The 27,678-nt window shown below is 37.3% G+C and overlaps 1 protein-coding gene across 6 annotated transcripts in view; it reads right to left on the bottom strand.

Annotated features, from left to right (window-relative positions):
- Positions 1 to 1,945: 1,945 nt before the first annotated feature.
- The window catches only part of SEC22A (SEC22 homolog A, vesicle trafficking protein), a 77,368-nt gene continuing 51,635 nt past the window's right edge, over positions 1,946 to 27,678 (bottom strand). For all 6 annotated transcript variants that reach the window (XM_073009771.1, XM_073009766.1, XM_073009770.1 and 3 more), the window contains exons 7-8: positions 14,842 to 14,907; positions 1,946 to 2,619 (exon numbers count right to left, since the gene is read on the bottom strand). In XM_073009771.1, the coding sequence (XP_072865872.1) occupies positions 2,419 to 2,619; positions 14,842 to 14,907 (267 nt within the window). In that variant the 3' untranslated portion in view covers positions 1,946 to 2,418. The remainder of the gene's footprint in view (positions 2,620 to 14,841; positions 14,908 to 27,678) is intronic.

The following is a 27,678-nucleotide window of genomic DNA, read 5'->3' as shown; positions in this document are numbered from 1 at the left end:
CTCTTCTATTTTTTGGTTAATGTTTTCAGAGGGATCACAAATTCCCTAATCACCTAACAGAATTCCCATGAAATGATGTCAAGTCAAAGAATCAACCTATTCTGGCATTTTGCTAGGCAAAGCAATGTTTGTAACACCCAAATCACCAATAATGCTTTTATTTTCCTTATCAAGAGTCATTAATTTATATGTTAGTTTTAGTACAAGTACTAAAATGAATACTTCTTGCCCCAATAGCTAAGGTATACATAAGCTTCACTATACCTCTTGCAGCCATCTGTCCTATGTCATTCTTATAAATGTAGAGATTTTAGGAAACTATTTTATTCAACCTGGGACATCTATACTGTAGGAGTTAGCACTGACCTGATCTCTTATTACCTGTATATATATTCCTTATATATTTAAACGTATTTCCATGTTATCCAGCTTAAAATCACATGGTAGTTAAGAACTCTTCTGAGTTCTGAGTCAGATCCGGACTGAAATCCTGATGCTACCACTTGGGTTAGGTTGTGATTGTGGTCAAGTCACTTAACTTCTTCATGGCCCAGGTGGCTCATTTTCAAAAGAGAAAACCTTCATAAATGGTTTCAGTGAATATGACATGCTTACCATAGTGCCTGTCACACAGTATACGTTGCCATTTCCCCCTTCATGTCTGCTTCATCTGTTCACACTGCTGCTAAAACAGTAAGAGCCCAGCTGTCGTAACACACACATTCCCTAAGAAGTTTCTTTCTGAGATGCACTGTGGCATAGGAAAATGAGCACCAACTTTTAAGCGACTTAAACCCAAACTCCAAATTTGAACTTCACATCCACCACTAAGTGTCATGCCATACAAAGACAAGTTCCTAAGTCTTGGTTTCCTCAAATGAAAATGATATAGTGCCCCCCGCTCCACCTCATGCTTCTGGATGATATCCAATTTCAGCATCCTTTGAATTCCTTGTTTGAAATATTTTCTTTAAAAAACAAAGGAAAATCACTCATAAAGATGACTTCCAAAACCATGAGAGTTACAGATTTTGCTAATGGAATCACACTGTGCTTCATATATTATTAATTCACAACTGCTTAAACAATCTTTAAAACGTTATCAAAAAGCAAGTAAGTTATCTCAGATACTATGGGCTTAATTCCTCAAAGCCATAAAATAATGAGTTGCTAGGAAAGCTACCTTCTGATTCTTAGTACAGTCAAGCATTTCCATAGTGCAGGACCCATGCCACTGGTGGCAAACAAGATGTCTTTAAGTGGTGCGCAACACAGAATAATGCTGAATCACAATGAGAACGTCATTCCCTTTACAGTTTCCTTTCATCCTCTGACTATTCCAGAGACAGTGCCTCATGCTGGTGCTGGTAACATCTCCCTCACTGCCACAAAGAGCGAGCCTAAGATTCGGAGCCTTTCTAGGCATTAGTTTCTAGCTAGAACTGAAAAACATTTTTTGTGTTCGTCTTATTTATTTTGTGGTTACCTTTTATTTACGGCAAACTGATACTGGTTTTCCACTTGGAGCAGGATTTGTTTTTTAAAAAAACTTTAAAATATAAAAGATAAATATTAAGAAAATAATACAAGTAGTACTCAAGAGACTGAAGTTTGGGAAACAACGGCTATAGTCTAATGAGTCATAGTTTTTAGACGTGATTTCAAAAGAAACAATAAACATGGATTAGAAAGGAAACATCCATTACTGTATTTTCAATACTTGTGATGTTCCAGAGACGAGCTCATCACAGCCTTCTTCTACATCAGGTGATTTCCAGAGTTAAGATTCAAGCAAAAATATAAAAGTAAAAAGAGCCAATTTCACACCATCTTGGACTTTATAAACTCTTAGTACCATAAATGTGCAAATCTGATGTCTATATTGATACCAGATAAATATCAAAATATTTCAAAGCAAAGAAAATATTTGCACATTGCAACAATGTAAAATCTGATATTTATCACAGTCATTTATTTAAAACATAAACTTTCCAATTTCTGCAGCTTTTTATTTGGTCTATACTAATGCCTCACAAAGGCAAACTCAGATTGTAGAGTTCCTCCTGCCTGGTCCTCAGAGCAATACCACATCTATTTTCTGAACTCTTCAGGAAGGATTCAGGACGGCTGGCCAAGTCTTCCAATGGCATATGACTGTTCTTCCACTGTTACGGCCTTGAAGACAGAAATCTTCTCCTCTGAAAGATAATCTCATGGCCAGCATTCTTCTGAGAGGACTTTTCCTAGAAGGTCTTCCATGCTCACAGGCACGCCATACTGATTTTAAAAAAGGAAAGTTGGAGAGAAAGAAAGAAGAGCTTCTCCTCTGTGGGGAACAGCTTCTTCATCACAGTGGCAGTTATGATATGTTCCCTCCTTTTCCCCCTGAAGCCAAGGCAATAGATCTGAAGGATAGTGTCAGACATCATAATCGGGAGCCTTGCCCTGGGCTTGCCTTAGCCAGATCTGTAGTGTAACAAATGCTCCCACAGTCACATGAAAGAAAAGCTGCCAGAGGTTGCGCAGTTCATAGAGATACATGTTGCATAGACATATTAAGCCGAAAGTCAAAAAAGATTTGACATTCCTCCAGCCAGTGTAGTAGACAAGTAAATAACACTGTTCAAAATATAAAAATGAAAGATGATTAGTGTTATAGGAAAAGAAACAGATATTTCTAATATAAAATTGTAACAGGCCAGAGAGTAAAATACAAGAATGGATAAGGTTATTTTTTTATCTAGGGATAAGATAATGTAGCATATATCTAAGACATTCAGCTATGAAAGTTCCACAGTTTGAAAGGGACATAGACTTTTCCTCTTATGTTTTTCATTTTTCAGAAGAAAAGCATTTTGTATCATATTTTAAATGGAAGTGCAATGGAATGATTCCCTTGTAAACAGGCTGGGCAAATTCCCCATGGTGACAGGCAACTAAGAAGCATTCCCAGGGTCTGCAGGGGTTCCATTCTCACCCACGAAAATACAAAAAGTGCATACAAGCTATTCTGCAAAATGGACTCTTATATAACCTGAGTCTGAGTATTAATGAAATCCACAACATTTTACTAGTCCCCCAGTGAACACAAGGAACTATGCTAGGTACAGCATCTGACTGAACATTTGAGGGAGAATTCACTCAACAAATATTTACTGAGGGCCTGCTACAAGTCAGGCATTGTTCTTCAGTTGTGAGTAAAACAAAGCCCTTGCTCATATAGATATTAAATTTTAATGGAGAAAAATTATAGATGTATTTTAAATATGTAATATCAAATAGTTATGTCTTGAAAAAGAGAGAGCAGGAAAAAGGGATACAGAATGATAAGAATGATAGTGGGTGCTATTTTAGATGAAACAGTAAAGAAAGTACTCCCCCTCACCGCCCCTGATTATCCTCACATTCACCCTTTACTGCTTTATTTTTCTCCACAACATACTATAAACATACTTGAGAAATGTGCTTATTTTGTTTGTCATCCACAGGCTTTCAATAGAATCTATGTTTCATGAGGGGTGAGATTTTTTACTGTTATTTCCTCATTTATCTCCAGTGCCTAGAACAGTGCCTGGGACACAGTAAGTGCTCAATGTGTTGAGTGAATAAACTGTTTTCTAGAAGATGTCTAAAACTCACAACCTGGTAAGTGTAGGAATCACAAAGTCTAAGGAGAGAGGCCCAGGTCTCTCTGGGGAACTGTATCCATGCTTCAGAATGGGAAGGACATTCCAGTGTCTGTTATAATGCAGAAAGAATGTGGAAATGTTCTGTTAAATATGTTTAGTTCTTATATAAATTTGGACTGTTTACTTAAGAAGAAGACTGCTATCCAAGCAAAATGAATTGGAAGTATTTATCAGTGATTTTCATCATATAAGATTGAAGAAATAGAAAAAAATAGCTTTTTCTTTTGAAATAATTTTAGACTTATAGATGCAAAAATAGTTCCTGTATACTCTTCACCCTGTTCCCAGTTATCCTCTTATTTAATCATAGTATAATCATCATGTAATCATGTAATCATCATGCAATCACAGTATCCTCATCAAACCAGGAAATGAACATTGATTCAGTACTCTTAGCTAATCTACAGACTTTATTCAGATTTTGCCAACTGTCCCACTAGATTTCTGGTCCAGAATCTAATCTGGGATTCTGTATTGCATTAGTTGTCATGTCTATTCCAATCTGTAACAGCTCCTCCATCTTTTTTAAACAAAAAAAAATTTCATCTCCTTGACAGTCCTGAAGATTAGTAATCAGTTATGTTGTAGGAATGTCCCTCAACTTGGGTGTGTCTGATGTTTTGTCAAGATTGAAATGAGGTTATACAATTTTGGCAAGAATACCACAGAGGTGATATGCAATACATGTTACTACATGTTAAATTAGATCACTTAATAAGGTGGTATCTATTCCCTTTGCAATTATTGTCTTTGGGGCAGGGAATTGAGATTATGTGAATATCTTATCTCATCATACTTTTGCCCATTAATTTTAGTATCCATTAATGATTCTTGCCTGCAACAATGATTACTGTGGTGTTTGCTTAATGGTAATTTTATATTTCCAGTTTTTATCTATACTTATTGCTTGGAATGCTACTGTAAAAATGAGCTAGCTTTTCCAGTAATTAAATATATATATATATAAAAATTCATGGTTTTCCAGGACTTTTTAAAATAATGGGTCTCTACCCCACATAATACTTATTACAAAGAAGAAAAAGATATCTTTGCAATGGGGATCTGGTAGACCCATCTTAACCAAATGATTAAACTTATCACGTTTCCTGACTGAAGCAACAAGAGATATTCAACCCATACAGCACTGTTGCCAGAATATGTCACCTTAATCTAATCACGAGGAACAGAGACTAATCCAGATTGTGGGTCATTCTATATGGTACTTGCCTGAACCCTTAAAAAAGTCAGTGTTATGAAAGACAAAACCAAAATAAAACAGAACAACAACAAAAAGGCTGGGAGACTGTATCACAGACCAAAAACTACACAACAATCAAATGAAATGCATAATCCTGGATCAGGGAAATATAACCACAGAAAACATTTTGGAGACAACTGAAATAATCTGAATAGGAATCCTGTATTAGATAACATTGTATCAATGTTAAATTTTTAGACGTGATATGAAGTCCTGGCTATGTAGAAAGATGTCTGTGTTCTCAGAAGATACATCATGAAGTATTTTAAGGTAAAAAATATCATGTCTGTATCTTACTTTAAAAACAACTGCTCAGGGACTTCTGTTTCTGGGAAGATGGAGCAGACACACTTTTCCCTATTTCTCCCACTAAGTATAAATAAAAACACTGGACATTATATGTAAAACAAGCATAAGAAGACTGAACTGTGGAGGAAAAGCAGACAAATAAAGGATCTTGAGATCCAAGAATGACACAGTGGTAGGTTCTCTGAGTTTTCTTTTTTGCTTCATATATCCCAGACTTGGAGCTGAAGAAGCCGGCAACTAGAAAAGCCAATGCATGCATATCAAACCAACCAACCAACAACAAAAAAAACCCCTCAGTAACTCAGTAAGATCTTGCTCTCTCTGGTAAAAGACCAGGAAAGCGGCACCTTAGCAAGACAGAAAACTTTTAAACAGTAACTATTATACTCTAGCCAAACATCACACAAAAAAACCTGTGACCCACCCATACCCACACCATCAAATGTTGAGAGCCTAGAACATTGTAAGCAGATGTTCTAACCCTTCAGCGTGGCTTCAGAGACGGCAGGTAGAAGCCAGGACTTTCGTTCTCACTAGATGGCAATGAATCCCTCCTCTACCCTCTTACTGTGGTATCAGTGGAGAACACGTGGGACTCTGGACATCCATCTTCACTTGACAGTAATAAGATAATTCATTTCTCATCAGTAACAAGACAGTGGGATTCTCATCAGAAACCACAGAGGCCAGAAAAAAAGTAGAACATTTCTCAAGGGCTGAAAGAAAAAAATGCTGCCAAATTCAGAATTCTGTATTCAACAAAAATATCCTTTAGGAATAAAAGGAAAATAAAAACATTTATCAGATGAAAGATTAAGATAATTTGTTGCTAGCAGATCTACCATAAAAGAATGGTTAGAGGAAGCTCTCTAAATAGAAAGAAAACAATAAGATGGAATCTTGAAATGTGGGGAAAGAAAAAAGGACATGGTATGTAAAAATATGGGTAAATACAATAGGCTTTCATTTTCCTCTTGAGTTTTCCAAATTATGTTTGATGGTTAAAACAAAAATCATTATAACACTGGCTGATGTGGTTCTAAATATATGTGGAGGAAATAACTGAGCCAATTATAAATAGGGGAGAGCAAAAACACATCTAGGGAGATAAGGTGTCTTGAACTAGTAAAATGTCGACACCAGAAGACCATAAAGAGTTAAGTATGTATTACGTGATGCCTACGGCAATCATTTAAAAAGCTACACAAATAGATATGCTAAAAAATACCACAGATAAACTGAAATGGAATTCTTTTAAAATGTTACAGTAACTCACAGGAAAATAAATAAAAAAAAAAGAAAAATGAAAAAAACAAAACAAAAAATAAGCCCTAACATATCCATAATTACATTAACTATAAATGACTTAAGTACAGCAATGAAAAGACAGAGATTGGCAGGGTGGATTAAAAAACATGAATCAACTCTATGCTGTCTGTCAGAAACTCTTTAAATAACATAGGAAAGTTAAAAGTAAAGGATGGAAAAGGATATATCATATAAACAGTAATCAAAAGAAAGCAAAAGTGTCTATATTGATACCAGATAAATATCAAAATATTTCAAAGCAAAGAAAATAAACGGGAACAGAGAGGAACATATATAGTGATAAATGGGCCCATCCACCAAGAAGACACAGCAATCCTAAATGTGTACAAACTAAACAACATAGCTACAAAATACATGAAGCAATATAACTGAAATACAAAATGGAAAAATCTATAATCCAATACTCTTTTCTGGCCAACTGGTATAACACTAGACAGAAAATCAGCAAGAATATAGAACTTGACAATACCAAGCAACACGATCTAAACATTTACAGAACACACTCACCCAATAACAGCAGAATACACATTCTGTTGCAGTGGCTATGGAACATATAACAAGACAGACCATACTTCGGGGCCATAAAAGAAACCTCAGCAAATTTAAAAGAAGTGAAATCACACAATGTGTGTTCTCTGATCACAATGGAATCAAACTAGAAATCAGTAATGGTAAGATAACAAGAAAATCTTCAAACATTTAGAAGCGAAACGATGCAATTCTAAATAATCCACAGGTCAAAGAGGAAGTCTTAAGGAAATTTTAAAAATTATTAAGAGAAAATGAAAATAAAACATACCAAATTTATGGAATACAGCTAAAGAAGTGCTAAGATGGAAATCTTTAGGAGTTAGTGCATACATTATAAAAAAGAAAATTCTCAAACCAATCATGTAAGCGCCTACTTCAAGAACCTAGAAAAAGAACAAAATAAATGCAAAGCAGGCATATGGAAGAAAATAGTAAAGATAAAAGCAGAAATCAGTAAAATTGAAACCAGAAAAACAGCAGGAAAAAACAAAGAAACAAAGATCTGGCTCTTGAAAAGATCAATAAAATTAACAAGTAAGACTGACAAAGAAAAAGACAGAACATGCAAATTACCATTATCAGGAATGAAACAGAGGATATCACTACAGACCCTGCAGACATCAAAAGGCCAATAAGAGAATACTACAACCAACTGTAAACATATAAGTTTGATAACTTAGATAACATGGACCATTTCCTCAAAAAACACAAACTACCATAAATTCACTCAACATGAAACATAATTTGAATAGTTCTATAACTACTAAGAAAATTTATGACTTATACTGCTACAGTAATCAACACTATGTTGTCGTACTGGTGGAAGGATAGACAAAAAAATCAATGCAACAAAATACAGAACCCGGAAATAATCTCACACAAGTATGTCCAGCTGATTTTTTACGAAGATGTAAAAGCAATTTAATAGAGGAAAAAAAAAAATGCCTTTGCCATAGATGGTGCTGGAACAATATAGACAAAGGAACCTTGATTTAAGCTATCTAAGTCTCACATCTCATACAAAAATTAACTCAAAATGGATCACAAATGTAAAATATAAAACTGTAATAAAAGGTCTAGAAAAAACATAGTAGAGAAACTTAGGTTAGGCAAAGAGCTCTTAGACTTGACCACCGCAAGCATGACCAATAAAAGGAAAAATTGATCAACTGAACTTTATCAAAATTAAAAACTTTTGTTCTGTGAAGAACCCTGTTAAGAGGATGAAAAGACAAGATACAGACTGATCTGAAACTATTTTTTTTTAAACATAGACTGGGAAAGGATATCTGCACACTTCCTTTCTGACAAAGGATTAATATCTAGAATATATAGCTGTCCCTCAGTATCCATAGGTTTCAGGACCTCCCTCAGATAACAACATTTGTGGATGTTCAAGTCTCTGACATAAAATGGCACAATATTTGCATTTAACTCTTATCCACATCCTATTGTATACTTTAAATCTCTAGATTACTTATAATACCTAATACAATGTAAATGCTATTATACTATATTCTTTAGGGAATGACAAAAAGTAAAAGTCTGTACATGTTTAGTATGGATGCAATATTTTTCCAAGTACTTTCAATTCATGGTTGGTTTAATCCACGAATGTAGAACCGACAAATATAAAGGGTCAATTGTATGAAAAACTCTAAGAAAAACAGTGAAAAAACAAAGAATCCAATTAGAAAATAAGCAAGGCCGGGCACGGTGGGTCACCCCTATAATCCTAGCACTTTGGGAGGCCCAGGTGGGTGGATCACCTGAGGTTAGGAGTTCAAGACCAGCCTGGTCAACATGGTGAAACCCCATCTCTACAAAACAAAAAACAAAAAACAGAAAACAAAAAATTAGCTGGGCATGATGGCGGATGCCTGTAATCCTAGCTACTCAGGAGGCTAAGGCAGAAGAATCGCTTAAACCCGGGAGGCACAGGTTGCAGTGAGCCGAGAGCATGCCATTGCACTTCAGCCTGGGTGACAGAGCGAGACTCTGTCTTAAAAAAAATAAATAAATAAATAAATAATAAAAATATGTAGACATTTCACTGAAGATAATATACAAATGAAAAACACATGAAATAATGTTTAGCATCATTAGCTAATGATGTTAAACAATGCAAGTTAAAACCACAATGAGCTATCACCACACAAGAGTGGCTAAAATAAAAAATAGTGACAATACCAAATGTTGGTGAGGATGCAGAGAAACTAGATCACTCACACATTGCTGGAGGGAATGTAAAATGGTACAGCTACTCTGGAAAACAGTTTTTCAGTTTCTTAATAAAACTACCACATAACCTGGCAATTGTACTCCTAGGCATTTATCCCAAAGAAGTGAAGACTTATGTCCGCACAAAAACCTCCACATAAATGTTTATAGCAGTTTTATAATAGCCAATATTTTAAAACAACTCAGATATCCTTCAATAAGTAAATGAAGCTGGATGTTGTGGCTCACACCTGTAACCCTAGAGCTTTGTAGGGGCCAAGGTGGGAGGATTGTTTAAGGCCAGGAGTCCAAGACCAGCCTGGGCAACATAGCAAGACCCCATCTCTACAAAAATAAATTAGACAATTAGCTGGGTGTGGTGGCACACACCTATAGTCCTATCTACTCAGGAGTTTGAGCCCAGTTCAAAGCTGCAGTGAGGCTATGATTGCACTACTGCACTCTAGCCTAGGTGACAGAGCAAGACCCTGTCTTTAAAAAAAAAAAAGGAACAAATCATTGATACATATCATGGAATACTACTCAGCAATAAAAAGCAACAAATAATTGATTATGCAACAACTTGGCTCAATCTCCAGAGAATTATGCTGAGTGAAAAAAATGCCTATCTGGCTCATGTCTGTAATCCCAGCACTTTGGGAGGTTGAGGTGGGCGGATCACGAGGTCAGAAGTTCAAGACCAGCCTGACCAACATGGTGAAACCCCATCGCTACTAAAAATACAAAAATTAGCCAAGCATGGTGGCACATGCCTGTAATCCCAACTACTCAGGATGCTGAGGCAGGAGAACTGCTTGAACCCAGGAGGCGGAGGTTGTAGTGAGCCAAGATTTGGCCACTGCACTCCAGCTTGGGTGACAGAGCAAGACTCCGTCCCCCAAACAAATAAACAAACAAACAACAACAACAACAAAATGCATACCACAAAAGGTTACTGTTATGGACTAAATGTTTGTGTCCTCTCTAAATTCAAATGTTGAAGCCCTTACTCCCTAATGTGATGGTATTAGGAGCTGGGGCCTTTGGGAGGTAATTAGGTTTAGACAAAGTCATGAGGGCGGAGCCCCCATAATGGAATCAATGACCATGTAAGAGGAGGAAGAGATTTCAGCACTTTCTCTGTGTGAGGATATACTAAGAAGGCAGCCTTCTGCAAGCCAGGAAAAGGGCCCTCAGCAAGAACGTGATCTGCCAGTATCTGGAACTTGGACTTCCCAGATTCCAGAACCATGAGAAAGAAACGTCTATTGTTTAAGCCACCCAATCTATGGTATTTTCTTATAGCATTCTGAACTATGCCAGTTATATACTATATAATTTCATTTATATAACGTCCTTAAAATGAGAAAATTCTAGAAATGTAGAACTTGTTAGTAATTGCCAGAGATTAAGGAGGGGTTAGATTAAGGAAGTGGATATGGCTTCCATGAGGGATCCCTGTGGGGAGAGGAATGTTCTGTATCTTGACTATATCAGTATCAATACTCTGGCTGTGATACTGTTTTACATAGTTTTGCAAGATGATAACATTGGGGGAAACCAGGTAAAGAGTACATAAGATCTCTCTTGCAACGCCATGTAAATCTGCAATTATCCCAAAATAAAAAGTTTAATTAGAAAAACTTTATCCATACATATATGTCTGAAACTTACTTTATAAATAACAACAGAAGCTCCTTGGCTTATGATAGGGTCACATCCTGATATAGTCATTATAAGTTGAAAATATCCTAAGTTAAAAATGTATTTAATACAATTAACCTACCAAACATCATAGCTTAGCCTAGCTTACCTTAAACACGCTCAAAACTTTGGCCTACAGTTGGGCAAAATCATCTAATACAAAGCCTGTTTTATTAAAATATGTTCATTGTCTCCTATAATTTATTGAATAGTGTGCTGAAAACCAGTATGGTCATGTGAGTACCTGAAACATAGCTTCTACTGAATGCGTATCACTTTTGCATCATTATAAAGTTTAAAAAGTTCCAAGTCGGGGATGGTCTGTTTATACACGCCATGCGCACACACATATAAAGAGGGAGTGAGATAAAGAAGGTGTTGCAAGATGTTAACAATTGATGACTCTAAGTATACTGGTTTTTCAACTTTTCGGTAAGTTTCAAGTTTTCAAAGTAAAACACTGAAGGAACAGGAATAGTCTCTAGTTTCTTCACTGATCCTTTGCTCTATCTGAAATGTTCCATATCAAGATTAATCCTATCAGGCTGAGCTTTGGGCTTCCATAAGCACCTGCATCCTGATGAAAAAGGTGACAAACAATGTAGTAATGGCTTTTCAGATCTGATCTAAAGAGGATTTAAAAATATCCTGACAGCTGGAGACAGAGCATGTTATATGGTAAAACATAATTACTTAAGTTTTACTGTGGGGGGAAAAACAGCATTATTATCACCCTGCTCATCATATTTAGAAAGCAGGAAGTTTCATACCTTTCAATGTGAAGGAAATTAGTTTTCTTCTTCTCTTTTTTAAAACATGAATTTATTTAATTCTCTCAAGTAAAAGAACACCTGAGTGACACACTCTACCATGAGGCAACTCTCAAAACTACCTGAGGCTGTTCTGGCAAATATAACAGAGGTGTACCTATCTACAGCCTGGTAGTCAAGTGCTCTGAAGTCACAGAGATCTGGGTTCAAGTCACTAATAAGCTATAAGAACTGTCTATACCTCAGTGAGGAGGATATAATGGTATATCCTCCTTTTTGTGAGGATTTAATGGTACAATGAATATAAAAGGCTTAACACAAAATAAGAGCTCAATACATTCTGCCATTATTACTAAGCATTTACAATTACTTAAAGCAACCAAAACTTATATTTTACAAGAATGATTATTCATAAAATTATATTAAAGCTAATACCTCACAGTTTTAGATAAAAATCAAATGAGATCATGTGTACAGTTATAAAACTGAGTTTATTACATTATAAAAATTACGCGAATTAGGAATTTTGCCTAGAGACAGCATGATATAGTAGACAGAACACAATACTCAAAATCAGAGACCCAGAGTTAAGTCCTGACTCTACTGCTTTCTGACTATGTGATCTCAGAACAGTACTGAAACTGCCTCAGTTTTATCACTTTAAAAAATGAGATATTAGCCGGGAGCAGTGGCTCACGCCTGTAATCCCAGCACTTTTTGGGAGGCGGAGGCGGGCAAATCATGAGGTCAGGAGACCGAGACCATCCTGGCTAATATGGTGAAACTCCATCTCTACTAAAAATATAAAAAATTAGCCGGGCGTGGTGGCAGGCGTCTGTAGTCCCAGCTACTCACGAGGCTAAGGCAGGAAAATGGTGTGAACCCGGGAGGCGGAGCTTGCAGTGAGCCAAGATTGCCCCACTGCACTCCAGCCTGGGCGACACAGCAAGACTCTGTCTCAAAAAAAAAAAAAAAAAAAAAGAAAAGAAAAGAGATATTATCCCTTTTGTGACACGATAGAAATTAAAATAGAAAATACAAGAGGCCAGGCACGGTGGCTCACGCCTGTAATCCCAGTACTTTGGGAGGCCGAGGCGGGTGGATCTCGAGGTCAGGAGATTGAGACCATCCTGGCTAACACGGTGAAACCCCGTCTCTACTAAAAATACAAAAAAAAAAAAAAAAAAAAAAATAGCTGGGCGTGGTGACGGGTGCCTGTAGTCCCAGCTACTTGGGAGGCTGAGGCAGGAGAATGGCCTGAACCCGGGAGGCAGAGCTTGCAGTGAGCCGAGATTGCACCACTGCACTCCAGCCTGGGTGACAAAGCAAGACTCTGTCTCAGAAAAAAAAAAGAAAAGAAAAAAATATATATAAGAATATTTCATAAAATTAAAGACTATGTGACATTAACAAATGTAAGTTTTCACATTTCCTGCATGAAATGTCATTCATCATTATTAAATGTCAGATTTGACAGAAAATTTCTGAAGATAATATAAATGGTTAAGAAAATCAAGCAATTTTTTTGGCTGGGCGCGGTGGCTCATGCCTGTAATCCTAGCACTTTGGGAGGCCAAGGAGGGCGGATCATGAGGTCAGGATATTGAGACCATCCTGGCTAACATGGTGAAATCCCATCTCTACTAAAAATCAAAAAAACTAGCTGGGTATGGTGGCAGGTGCCTGTAGTCCTGGCTACTCGGGAAGGTGAGGCAGGAGAATGGTGTGAACCCCGGAGGCGGAGCTTGCAGTGAGCTGAGATTGCGCCACTGCACTCCAGACTCTGTTTTAAAAAAAAAATCAAGCAGTTTTAAAAAATGGGGCCACTGGAACTAAAATGTCTAATGTCTTTATGTAAAAGTCAAATACATATATTCAAAATATGTCCCCAAAGACGTCCACTGAACTTTAGGTAGTCTTATATTTGCAGTTCTGACTCTTAATATTAATTTTTTTTTAATTCAAGCTACAAAAATGTGTCACTTATAAAAAAAAGTTAGGTCAAAATGCCTTGCTTGCTGTAACATGTTTTAACAAAGACATTCTTGCATTTGGGTAACCGGTAACTTCCTTTCCTACAAATGTGTGCCTCCTCTGGCCTTGGAAACGTGACTATCAGTCTCCATGTCACCCAGGTGCAAAATCTCTTCCCTCCTTAAGTTTCATAGTCTTCAAGTCCCAGTGAGTCTTCCTTCTCAATGTCTATTTTTTTCTATCCTCACTGCCATTACGATATGTTAGCTTGCATTACTTTCTACCTGTAGTAATAATTTCAAACCATTTCCTTGCTTCCAGTCTCTCTGCTCTTATAGTCCATTCTATTCATTACTGCTAAATTGAATCAGAAAATCATGCTTTTGCTGTGCCACTCTCTATTCAAAAACTTCCCCCCAAATACAAAATCCTCAGCCTAGAGTATAAGCAGAACCTGGAAGCTGAATGATCAAACACCAGAAAATCTGGTAGTCTTTTTTTTTTTTTTTTTGAGATGTAGCCTTGCTCTGTTGCCCAGACTGGAGTGCAGTGGCGTGATCTTGGCTCACTGCAACCTCCGCCTCCTGGGTTCAAGCAATTCTCCTGTCTCAGCCTCCCAAGTAGCTGGGACTACAGGCATGCATCACCACGCCTGGCTAATTTTTGTATTTTTAGTAGAGGCAAGGTTTTACTGTATTGGCCAGCTGGCCTTGAACTCCTGACCTCAAGTGATCTGCCCAGCTCGGCCTCCCAAAGTACTGGGATTACAGGCATGAGTCACCACACCCAGCCTAGGAGTGGTCTTTACTACCACAGGCAGATGACATACCACCACTGAAGCCTCAGCACAGGAAAAAGGTTAACATCAGGTTCACTGGGATCTATGTCCACTCAAAATGGAGATGTAGGTCACAAAGTTAAAAGAGGCTCAAATTAAAAGAGAAGCAAAGAACTCAGAGTTTTAATAATTTATTTAAAATGCACAATCAATTGTTAGAATTGATACCTGAAATAAACAATAATGGAAAGTGTTTCTTTAAAATGGAAGAAAACCTACCTGGTAAAGGCAGGCTGCTGTTCCAAGGAAAAATGCAATGATGTAATTAAAATCATCACCATCACTCTGCAAAAGCAAAATAAAAGATTATTTTTGTTTCTGGTGGGAGCCCATTTCCAGAAACAATCCATCAAGATAGGCTATAACAATGTTTACACACAAAATTGTCACACACTGGTATATAAAAATTCTCAAGAGTCCTAAAATGAAAACATAAAGCACATTCTAAGGCCTAAAGAGTGTGAGGTAGAGGTACAAGTGTTCCTCTACATTTTGGCCACCCCCATCAATTTCATTCCACTCAAAAGAGGAAAACCACTGGGGAAAAGTTCTGACATACTGTTAAAAGCCTCTCATCCTACTACTAAAAAAATCACGTACAAATGTACAACGCCCCAGTGGCTGACAAAGTTACTCTGGCTCACTAGGGTCATTACTTGACTCAAATACTGACAAACTTTACTACTAGTAAGTATATCACCGAATTGTCCAATAAAGTAATTTGATACGATTTTCTAAAAAACTGTGAAAACTGAAAAGCTACTATCCACTAGAGTGTGCTAAATCCCAAAGAGAAAAATTAAGACTAATCAGTCTTGCATGCTATGCTAGAAAAACAGTCACCCAGAGGAAAAACAGATACCTCATGCATAGAATGTCTCTGCAAAGAAAACTAATGGAGACAGGTAACAACTCATGCTTTCATATTCCTTTCTGGTTCTTCTTAAATATCTATATTATCAACTTCTTTCAATGTTTTTATACAGTAAAACATAAAGTCCGGACAGGAGCATTACATTTTTTTTCTCTTCCAGGCAGGAGCATTAATTTGGCCCTTTTCTTATATTAGAGAGAAAAAGAATCTCTTTATACAATGAAAATTTCTACAAGACACAGAAGAGTATCTCATTATCATTTCTTCATAAAATAGTATAAAGGGAAAATTCCTTTTGCTCTGGTTATTGGGCAACAGAACAGACTGTAAGGCAGAGGAGAGCTGGCTTATCCTAGTGAGAAGATCTTAAAATAGGAACCACTCATCTGTCTGGGATGCTCAGGCCTACTGCACCCCAGAGACAAGGAAGGTCAACATGAAACCTTTCCAGTGTAATAATTCTAAAACCTTAAATAAGTTCTGCTTGATTATTTTTTCTTTAGTCCTTTAGTTTTTAAATGACCTTTTTTCTGATTATAAAAGTTCATGTTCATTGTAAAGAATCTGGAAAATACAGCCTATACAAAAAAGAAATTAATATAACCTATAAATGCTACAACTCTGGGAAAATTACTTCTAACCTTTTCATGTATTTCCTTCCAGTCTTTTCTGTGTATGTAGATACACTTTTAAAAAATAGATTGATACTTTCGTATACTACTTTTTAGTACTTCACATTACATCATAAACACTTTCCCAAGACAGTAAATATTCCTCAGCCACACAATTTGTAATGATTATATAACCTTTAATTGTGGGGATATACTATAATTTACTCGTCCTACAATTGCATACTGTATTTTTTCTCTAAATTTCGACTTTCTAACTCTCTTAATCACCCTTTTTCTCTTTCTCTTTTCCTTTTTTTTTTGTTTTTTAAATTTATGAAATGGAGTGTTGCTCTGTCACCCAGGCTGGAGTGCAGTGGTGCGATCTTGGCTCACTGCAACCTCCGCCTCCCAGGTTCAAGTGATTCTCCTGCCTCAGACTCCCAAGTAGTTGGGACTACAGGGTCGTGCCACCATGCTTGGCTAAGCTTTTTTTGTATTTTTAGTAGAGATGGGGTTTCACTGTGTTAGCCAGGATGGTCTCGATCTCCTGACCTTGTGATCTGCCCGCCTCGGCCTCCCAAAGTGCTGAGATTACAGGCGTCAGCCACCACGCCCAGCCTTTGTTTATTTTGAGACAGAGTCTCGTTCTATCACCCAGGCTGGAGTGCAGTGGCACGATCGCGGCTCACTGCAACCTCTGCTTCCCATGTTCACGCAATTCTCCTGCTTCAGCCTCCCAAGTATCTGGGATTACAGGCATCCGCCACCATGCCTGGCCAATTTTTGTATTTTTTAGTAGAGTGCGGGGTTTCACCATGTTGACCAGGCTGGTCTTGAACTCCTGACCTCAAGTGATCTGCCTGCCTTGGCCCCCGAAAATGTTGGGATTACAGGCGTGAGCCACCGCGTCTAGCCTTAAATGCCTTTAAAACACTTAGAAGCATATTTTTACAGTCAGTCAGACTTGGGTTCGAATCTTTACTTACAATCTGGGGCAGTTACTTAACTTTAATTTCTTCTTTCGAAAGCTAAAAGTTGTAGAGATTAAGTGAAATAACATTTGCAAATACAAAATACAAAGAAAAGTAACTGGTACATAGTAAATACTCAGAAACATTCACTGACTCCTCTCTCCCTGGGGTTACTGTCTGCGTCATTTGAAAAATCTTTAATTGATAAAGAGAAGACTGCTTATTAGCCTATTCTTCCATATAATAAATATTTATTAAGCATTTACAAGCCAGGTACTTTGTTACTATCCCTAGTACAGAAAAGAGTTAAGTCCGGCCAGCACAGTGGCTCATGCCTGTAATTCCAGCACTTTGGGAGGCTGAGGCAGGCGGATCACGAGGTCAGGAGATGGAGACCATCCTGGCTAACACGGTGAAACCCCATCTCTACTAAAAATACAAAAAAATTAGCTGGGCATGGTGGCGGGTGCCTGTAGTCCCAGCTACTCAGGAGGCTGAGGCAGGAGAATGACGTGAACCCGGGAGATGGAGCTTGCAGTGAGCCAAGGTTGTGCCACTGCACTCCAGCCTGGGTGACAAGAGCGAGACTCTGTCTCAAAAAAAAAAAAAAAAAGAAAAAGAAGAGAGTTAAGTCCACATCAACATAAGGAGGTCACTCTAATTAAGAAGGCAGATACGTAAATCAGTAATTACCACCCAAAGTAATAACTGATGGCACAGGTGCGTGTAGAGGATACTAAGGGAGCCCAATGGAGACACATCTAATTCTGCATAGAGAAAAAAGAAAGGCCAGGGAAGGCTTCCTAAAGGGAGTGAAGCTTAAAGTCTGGGTCTTAAAGGCTGGTCTTAAAGGCTGAACCAGGGTAGACAAGGTAGAAAGGGAATCAAAGGCAAAGGAATTAACATGTACTGTGTCAAAGAGGGAGGAGATTAAGATAACTCAGAGACTTCTGGTTTAGGCAACGCTTGAATGATACCATGCACTAAGTTGGATGTATAGGAAGAAAAGTAACTCAAGAGCAGAAAATATTGAGCTCACTGTGGACATGCTATTCTGGAGTTGCTTGTGGGACATCCAAATAATTATATTTAGCAGATATTTCAGTCTGCTTCAGGAAAGAGTTTGATCCAGAGATCTAACTTGGCAGTCTTCTATTTTAATAGTAGTTAGTTAAACGAAAGGCCTATGACAACCAAGTAAAAATCTCAATTCTTGATTAGCTCCTAGATTAGAAAGAGGAACAAAACACTATATAGAACATTCTGGGGGCAACTGTGGAAATTTGAATACAGATTTTCTATTAGGTAATACTATACCAATGTTAAATTTCTTTGGTGTGATTAAGAGGATTATGATTACGTAAAAGAGTATCTTAGCCCTTAAGATATACATATTGAATTCAATTTTGGAATAAACTGAGATGATACCTACAATGTTAACTTTCAAATGACTCAGTGAAAAAAAAAAAAGAAAGAAAGAAGGAAAATGGTAGGTAGGTATATGGGGTGGATGTTAATTCTACTATTCTTTAAACTTTTCTGTAAGTTTGAATTATTTCAAAATAAGATGTTATGTGGTACAGGGAAAGGAAAACACAAATATTTAATATACAGTCATGCAGCCACTAAAAAGAATAGGTCTCTGTATACTGATGTGAAATAATCTCCTACATATTTTTAGACTTAAAAAGATGCAAATTAGTATTGAGTATGTTATCATTTCTATAAAAATTTTTTAAAGAATAATTGCATAAGTAAATATATAAATACCTATATACTAGCATATGCACATAATCTCCCTAGAAGGATGACTCTGAGGAAGAAAATTGGGAGAGAATTACTTTTCTGTAAAAATATCAACTCTTATAGGCTTTGAAATTTTTCAAGCGCATATTTTACTGCGTGTGTGTGTATTTATGTATATATATGTGTATTTTTTCAAAAAGGCCATTATGAAAGTAACCAAGAAGAAGGCATGGAGTTGGAAGAATACAAAGCCAAGGACAGAATACTGCCACTATATAAAGGACAGGTGGAGGAAGAAAGTCTATCAAATAAACTGAGGAATAGGAAGAGAAACAAGGAAACAAAACAAAACAAAATGGGAGAAAACGGTTTCACAAAAATGAACGGATAAGAGATTTGTCAAGAAGAAAAATGTAAATAAACTATTAACAGTGATTTGTGTCTGTTTCCAGAAATAAAATTTATTTTTTGAAATTAAACAAGGAAATGTTTAAAAGGAAGAACATAATGACAGATGAGGCAGAGAGGGTACATAAGACTCGACTCTAAAGAGTAGTTGCTGTATTTGGCAACTGAAAGGACACTGGTGAGCTTAATGGTGGATATCTAAGAGAATTACAGGAGTAGAAAAGACATCATAGTAGACTAAGAAATAGAGGGCAAAGGAACAAGACAACAAACATATTCTACTCTCTCAAAAAATTAGAAGAGAGCATATGTAAAGAGGCTTTTTTGGTTTTGTTATTTTTTTGTTTTTTTAAAGAACAGCAGGGCTGAGGGAAACGAGCCAGTAGGGAAGCGCAGATGAAATGTAGGTGAAGGAATAGCCAGAGGTTGGAAGGTGGGCAGAGGACAGCAGCAGGGACAAAAGTGGGAGTTGTCAGTGCTGGGGAAACAGAGACAGGGAGAAAGGCAGAGGAGGGGAAGAAGAGGGCAGAGGTAAGGAGTTCCAATACAAATCTTTATGAATGTCACTATTCACCTTTAGGGGATACTAGAGTACCAATGTATTGCTTTGAAAAGAAATAAAGTAAATTTTCTTTTAAAGATGAGGATGGGGCCAGGGGCAGTGGCTCATGCTATAATCTTAGCACTTTGGGAGGCCAAGATGGGAGAACTGTTTGAGGCCAGGAGTTTAAGACCAACCTGGCCAACATAGCGAGACCCTGTCTCTTTAAGAAAAAAAAAGATGAGGATGAAGGTAAACAAAAGCCTCATATAGTAGCCACACAATGTATTAGGAGGATACTATTAAAATGTTTATAATAATTAGGGAACATTTACTTTTTAATATTAAGTGAAAAAAAGGACATAATGGATATATGTGCCTATATGAAAATTTGGGGATAATTTTTATTTTATTCTTTATACATTTCACCCAATTCTTTTTTATGTTATTTTTATTTATTTATTTATTTATAACTTTTTTATTTTCTTTCTCCATTTTTTAATGTTATTTAATCTTTATTATCTTCTATTTCACGGCACTGTCTTGTATGATCCCCTAATTCTTTAACAATGAATTAGCATATAATCAGAAAAAATACTTTTATTTCTTTTGAATGAAAGTAGACACCACATCTTAGCATAGATATGTCACTAAATAAATGAAAAAGTTCTGTTAAGTATTAGCAGGGACATAATTTCTTTTGTTTTGAGATGGAGTCTTGCTCTGTCGCCCAGGCTGGAGTGCAATGGCATGATCTTCAGCTCACTACAACCTCCGCCTCCCGGGTTCAAGCAATTCTCCTGGCTCAGCCTCCCAAATAACTGGGATTACAGGCCCCTGCCACCGTGCCCAGTTAATTTTTATATTTTTAGTAGAGATGGGGTTTCACCATATTGGCCAGGCTGGTCTCTTGGCCAGGCTGGTCTCGAACTCCTGACCTCGCGATCCACCTGCCTCGGCCTCCCAAAGTGCTGGGATTACAAGCGTGAGCCACCGTGCCTGGCCAGCACGGACATAATTTCTTTAAAAGGTATTAACAAGTCTATAGGAAAGAAGATAAGAAATAAAAGCAAGTTGATGACTTCTGCTTTGTAGAAGCTTTTACAAACAATTTTAGAATCAGAGAAATCTTAGACTGTCTGTCCTAAGACCTAAGAAATGGTCCCTGGGCTTATGTAGTCTAAAACCTTCATTTTGCAGAATTGCAAGATGAGATACAAGAAGGTAAAATAACCCATGTAGGGTCACAAAGTTAGTTACTGGCAGATGGGACCCAGGTATTTTAACTTCCAGGCCAGAATTTCTACTGAGATATCAGAAGATTCCATTTGTTTTCTAATGTGCCATATGCAAATTACTTTCAGTTTGGTATTAGCCTAATTAATGTAATCATTTCAAGGTTGATCCTTAAAGAAATACATGTAATATAAGCCAAGTTTATGCCTTCATAAGGTATCAATTCACAAGAAACTTATTACCATCTCTAAACTCAGCAAAGTTAGGAAGTGAAAATACTCTATATATTACTGTGGACACCAAAATAAACTTATGAACTTAAAAAAACTATACCCATCCTAAGCCTCCCCAGTCTAAACTTAGATACTAAGAAGAACTTCAGTGCTACATATTTGAATAAATCCCTTGCTATCGCCCTATGAGGCAGTTAATAATCTGGAAGAAACAAACTTGTGCTGAATCTTCAAACACCATTAATAATATATAAGAATGCTGATTCATGTGGGTCCTCAAATTTAAATGAGCCTCAAGATACTAGAGATAAATGTAGCAGCCATTTCTAGCATTCGAAAGGAGTGTTTAGAATTCATGGTTTTAAAAAAGTAAGCTTTAATGTCTATATATTACTCACACTCAGGAAATACATGACATATTTTCAGTCAGATCTAAAATTATAATTCCCAAATAAGTCCTTTGCTCTTAAATCAAGTATCAGAGAAGCAGTAAGCCCACTCAATCTGGGGTACTGCCCTTCCCCCTCTCCTATCACCACTGTGATATGAGTAACACCACTGTAGGTAACTTCAAAATAGATAAAACTTTAAGTCCTGTGTCCTGGGATTTACACTCAAGTCTTCAGAGCAGACCACCTCAGAAAGTTCTACCTTTACTAACCAAAAATTATCTAGAGTGACATTTGAGATTATTCCTAATGAAAATGTAATGATCAACCAGAAAGAAGGCTAAGAGTATGTCTTAAGACTAATGGCTTTAGTGAAGATAAAAAGGATCTTTTATCCAATATAAGTTGTGAACAATGATAAAACAGACTTCAATAAGGGAAAATTAAAAGAGACCTCTGGTTCCCAATTTTGTATGTATTTTCTTTCAGGTTAAGTCGGGCTAAGGATGTACTTGGAAAATTATTCTAGTTTGCACTCCTGAACCTATCTGGTTTAAAGCTCTTAAGTTTATCATTGTATCCATTTACATTCTGACATTTCATTTTCTCCTTTTGTTCACTTATCATCCATTCCATCTTTTAGGACACAGAATCTTTACAAGGCAGATAATTCTAACACTAACATAGTGCTCCTTCATTTATCTTCACAGTGGGAAAAGGAAAGGAAAAATATTTCCAAGCACCCGTCACTTACCACAACATCGTACTCAATGCAGATATAAAGTCTTCAATAACTGGAACAATGGGAGTTTCTACTTTTGGTCAAGTGGATTTGCAAAGGTACTGATTTTCATTTAGGTGAGAGGATCAGAATTTGCTGGAAAATCTTTTAAAACTACCTATGAGTGACAAACTACTTGTGGACTACATTATCCCCAACTTTGTATTCTGTTGTTTCCTTGCTCCTCTGAGAATCACTCTCAGGAACCTCAACTACTAAATGAGCGTACGTGGAATACTTCAGGTGGGTTATGGCTGAACAGACTTTAAATGCTAAGGGAACACAGAGGCAGGTACCAATGCCCTCATTTTCCAGATAGCTAAGAATCCCATATGAACCAATTCACTGTTCCCTGAATCAGCTAAGTAAGAAATGTTGGAGTAATTTAGTCTAAGACAAAAGAAAAGATTCTGTATCCACCATCAGAAACATACAAGCCTATACACAGAGTTCCCAAATTATAAATAACCTACTAATAAAGACCACTCTAACCTTTTCCCCATTCATAATTTATACCCCATGCTTCTTTCACACTCCATCACCATAGTTGTGACGAACTGTTTTAAATAAAAAACAACAACAACAACAAAAATCTCTTTAAGTTTCTAGGGAAACTGAAATCTAACATGGGGCAGGAAGAAGTTGCAATGCCCTGCAAAATGTTCAGGCTCCCCCACAAACATATTTACCTTTACTTTGCTTGAAATGTTTGTTGCTTAAAAATCTACTAATTAAGTTAACAAAAGTTGTTTTTTTTTCCTGCTTACATAACAGGTGCTAATAAATATTATTTAAAATGTGAGTGAAATATTCATGATTCAAAAATTAAAAATAATATATAAAAGATACATATAAATATATACCAGCAAAAGTCTCATTCCCACCAATTTTCCATCTGTCCAGTTCCCAACATGTTCATTAGTCTCTTATCTTTCTAGAGTTTCTTTATGCAAATTAAAATATATTGTTGTTCCACCAAGCTATCCTAGGTGAGGAGACTTGGGCTGAGCTGGCAGGGACTGGTGGGTGCTAGGCCAGAGGACCTGGTATGGCTGTCTCTCATTGGCTTTCTCAAAATGGCCATTGTTCTGAGAGGGCATAAATTTGTACATGTAACCTTGAAACATGAATTCCTGATTTCAGGCTCCATTATGGCGGGGACTCTAATATCCTCACCTGGCCTGTGTGCAGGGGAAGGCTCAGTCCCTCCACAGGAAGAGAAGGCCCAATCTACTGCTTCCTAAGAATGGGCTGGGCACAACAGGTTCTACTGTAACTGCCAAGTGGAGCAACACCTAACTAAAGAATATCAAAGCCCAGAGTGAGAACATTCCTCCCTTTCCAGTTTTCCTCCAATTTCTTCTTCTTTTTTTCTTTTTTATTGAGACAGAGTCTCACTTTGTCGTCAGGCTGAGTGCAGTGGCGTGATCTCAGCTCACTGTAACTTTGCCTTCCATGTTCAAGCAATTCTCCTGCCTCAGCCTCCCAAACAGCTGGGACTATAGGCGCGCGCCACCAGACCCAGCTAATTTTTGTATTTTTAGTAGAGATGGGGTTTCACCATGTTGGGCAGGATGGTCTAAATCTCTTGACCTCGTGATCCACCTGCCTCAGCCTCCCAAAGTGCTGGGATTATAGGTGTGAGCAACCGCGCCCAGCCCCTCCAACTTCTTATTATGGAGAAAGTCTATGTTTTAATGATGGATTTTTAAAAAAGACTTTTTAAGAGCAGTTTTAGGTCTACAGAAAATTAAGCAGAGAGTTCCACATATTTTTCTTCTCTCCTCTGCCCCTGATTTCTGACAAAGAGCTCCTAAAATGCTTGTAAATAAAGATGCTAGGAGACTCTTGTTTCCATATCTGATCTTTTTTGTTTTGTTCCATTTGGTCATTGACCCTGGTGTTGACACAGGGTCCTTTGTAATTTCTTGAGTGATAAGAGCATGTGAGGCTGGACAAGGTGGCTCACACCTGTAATCCCAGCACTTTGGGAGGTCAAGGCGGGTGGATCACTGGAGGTCAGGAGTTCGAGACCAGCCTGACCAACATGGTGAAACCCCATCTCTACTAAAAATACAAAATCAGCTGGGTGTGGTGCTGCACATCTGTAATCCCAGTTACTCAGGAGGCTGAGGCAGGAGAATCGCTTGAACCTGGGAGGCAGAGGCTGCAGTGAGCCGAGATCGTGCCATTGCCCTCCAGCCTGGGCAACAGGACGAGACTCCTTCTTCATTCATTCATTCATTCATTCATTCATTCATTCATTCATTCATTCATATATATATAAAAAACAGCATCTGACACAGAACTCCTAAATCCCTTGGAGTTTCCCAGGTAATAAGAGCATCTTTTATTCTAATCAGGTAATTCTTGGTGGGATCCTAGATGGGTGCTGGTTACCACAAAGACCAAACCATGATTAGAAGCTAATAACTTTAAGTCCTACCCCCACCATCCGGGGAGGGGAGAGAAACTAGAGATTGAATTAATAATCAATCATGCCTACATGAAGAACCCTCCATAAAAATCCCTAAAAGATGGTTTTCACAGAACTTCTGGGTGGGTGCCATGTGCTAGGAAGGTGACAAGCCCCAACTCCATAAGGATAGAAGTTCCTGTGCTCAGGACTCTTTCAGACCTTCCCCTATGTACCTCTTTATGGCTATTCACCTTTATTCTTTGTAATTTCCTTCATAATAAACCAGTAAACATATTTCCCTGAGTTCTGTGAACCACTCTAGTAGATTACTGAATCCAAGGAGGGGGTTGTGGGAACTTCCAATTGGTGACAACCTGAACTTGCAACTAGCATCTGATGTGGGAGCATTCTCGTGGGACTGAACTCTTTACCGGTGATGTCTGGGTTAACTCCAGGCACATAGTGTTAAAAGTGATGTGAATTAAGGGACACCTAGCTGGTACTGGGGAATTTGTTGATGTGAGAAAACCTCCCACACATCTCGTGTCAAAAATGAAGTTCTGGAAGTATTGAGAATCGTGAGAGTAGAGAAGCAAACAGTCTGCTTTTCCCTATATACCAGGTGCTTGCTTTTCCACATGAACTTTAGAATCACTGTTAATATCCATAAAATAACTTGTTGAAATTTTGATTGGGATTGTATTGAATCTACAGACCAAGTTGGGAAGAAACGACACCTAAACAATATTGAGTCTCCCTGTTTATAAACATGGAACATCTCTCCATTTATTTAGATCTTCTTTATTTGATCAGAGTGTTATCATTTTCCTCATAAAGATCTTGTACATACATTGTTAGATTTATTCTGAAGTGTCTCTTTTTGTTTGGTGTCACTATACATGGTATTGTATTTTTAATTCCAAATTTTAATTCTTTGTAGGTATATAGGAAAGCAATTGAGTTTTGTCTATTAACTTCATACCCTGCAGTCTTGCTATAATTACTTATTAATTCCAGGCTTTTGCTATTGTTGTTGATTTGGGGCATATTCTACATAGAAAAAGAATCAACAATATTATACAGTCACGTCATCTGTGAACAAAGACAGCTTGATTTTTCCCTTCCTAATCTGTATATCTTTTATTTCCTATTCTCATCTTATTGCATCAACTGGAACTTCCAGTATGACGTTGGACAGAGTGGTAAGTAGGGACATCCTTGCCCTGTTCCTAGTCTTAGGGGGAAGCATCAGTTTCTCATCATTAAAGATGATGTTAGCTGTAGGTTCTTTCAATAGATGCTGTTTACCAAATTGAGGATGTTTCCCTCTATTCCTAGTTTGCTCCAAGATTTTATGATGTATGGGGTTTGGATTTTGTCAAATGCTTTTTCTGTACCTACTGATAGGATCATGTGATTTTTCTTCTTTAGCCTGTTGATGTGATGGATTAATTGGCTTCTAATAGTGACTAGCCCTGCATACCTGGGATAAATTCTACTTGGTTGTGGTGTTAATTATTTTTGCACATTGTTGGATACAATTTGATAGTATTTTGTTGAGGATTTTCTATCTATATTCATGGTCTGTAAAGTCGTCTTTTAAAATTGTATAATAGGCTGAGAAATCTCAGAGCTGTCAGTCAGTTACACTTAAGTGGTAATTAATCAGATTATTGTTCTTCCGAAACCTAAAACTCTATCAATTGCAATGAGCCAGAGACATTACTGATCAGAGGGAAGACAAGGAACAATTAAGAAACAAGGTAGGCTTTAGCCCGTTGCAGTATCTCAAAAGCAAAAAGCTGTAATTTATACCACTTTCCTCAGTTTTTAAGTTTTAAATCAGAGGAGAAAAAAAGAAATCAGCCCAAGAAGAGGAGGGATATAAGATCTGAGTGGCTGAAACGAATTATTGTTCCCTTAAACTGGTTTTGTGAAATACAATAGCCTTGTCTGAATTTTAACTGAAAGGTAATGCAGTCTAAGCCCCAGGTTCCATAACTTGTATACTGTTTTATAAGTCAAAGATAGTGAGGCTCTGCGGTGGTCAATATTTTCTCTACCCAAGCCCAAGCCTGCTTCACCATCAACTCTTCACACCCCTATACTACTGTTATTTCTACTATGTTGGGTACAAAAAAAAAAAAGAAAAAAGAAAAAGAAAAAAGAGTATCTTATTTATAAGCTTTTTCTATCAGCAATATCCAAATTGCCTTTCTTTCTTCTTTTTGTTAGGTAATCTAAACAGCTGAAAACCGAACTCCTTCTGCCGGAATAAATCTGATCTGGCATGTGGATAAGAAATAGGCCAAGGGAAGGCAGCTGGCTGTCCTGTGCCTAAAAGGGGAGAGGAGCTTTAACCTGCAGGCAAAGGGTGTTTGGAAGAGGAATTAGGAAGTCATAACATATCCTTTAGGAACAGCTCTGCTGCTGGAACCTGTGATATCATCTGCTGTTGGCTTTACATGGCTAAATAGATGCAGAAAGATACCCTCTGAGGGTTCCCCAAAGTAACAGCAATTTAAAAACAGAATATAAAGTATGCTGAGTGGATTTTTACAAATGGTATTCTGTACTTAATGCTGACCAACGAAAGAGGGCTGATTTATAATGTGGGAGTGTCAAGAGTTCTTCAGAGAAAGTGAATAGAAATACAGGAAAGGAAAGCTGTGCAGTCTCAAATGTGCTAACCTTGAAGAAAATTTCAAAAAGTTTACAAAAAATGTAAGAGAAAAAATTAGTATATTCTGATAGCTATAGTTTCTGAAAAGAACTCCACTTGAAAATGAAATAGCTAGAAATATCTGAATAAATTTGTGGTTTTCCAAGAAGCTCAAGTTTTAAGAA

The sequence above is a fragment of the Chlorocebus sabaeus genome, chromosome 22 (assembly GCF_047675955.1).
Source record: "Chlorocebus sabaeus isolate Y175 chromosome 22, mChlSab1.0.hap1, whole genome shotgun sequence".
NCBI lineage: Eukaryota > Metazoa > Chordata > Mammalia > Primates > Cercopithecidae > Chlorocebus > Chlorocebus sabaeus.
The sequence above is the reverse complement of the archived record's forward strand: the minus strand, read 5'-3'. Positions and strand labels throughout refer to the sequence as shown.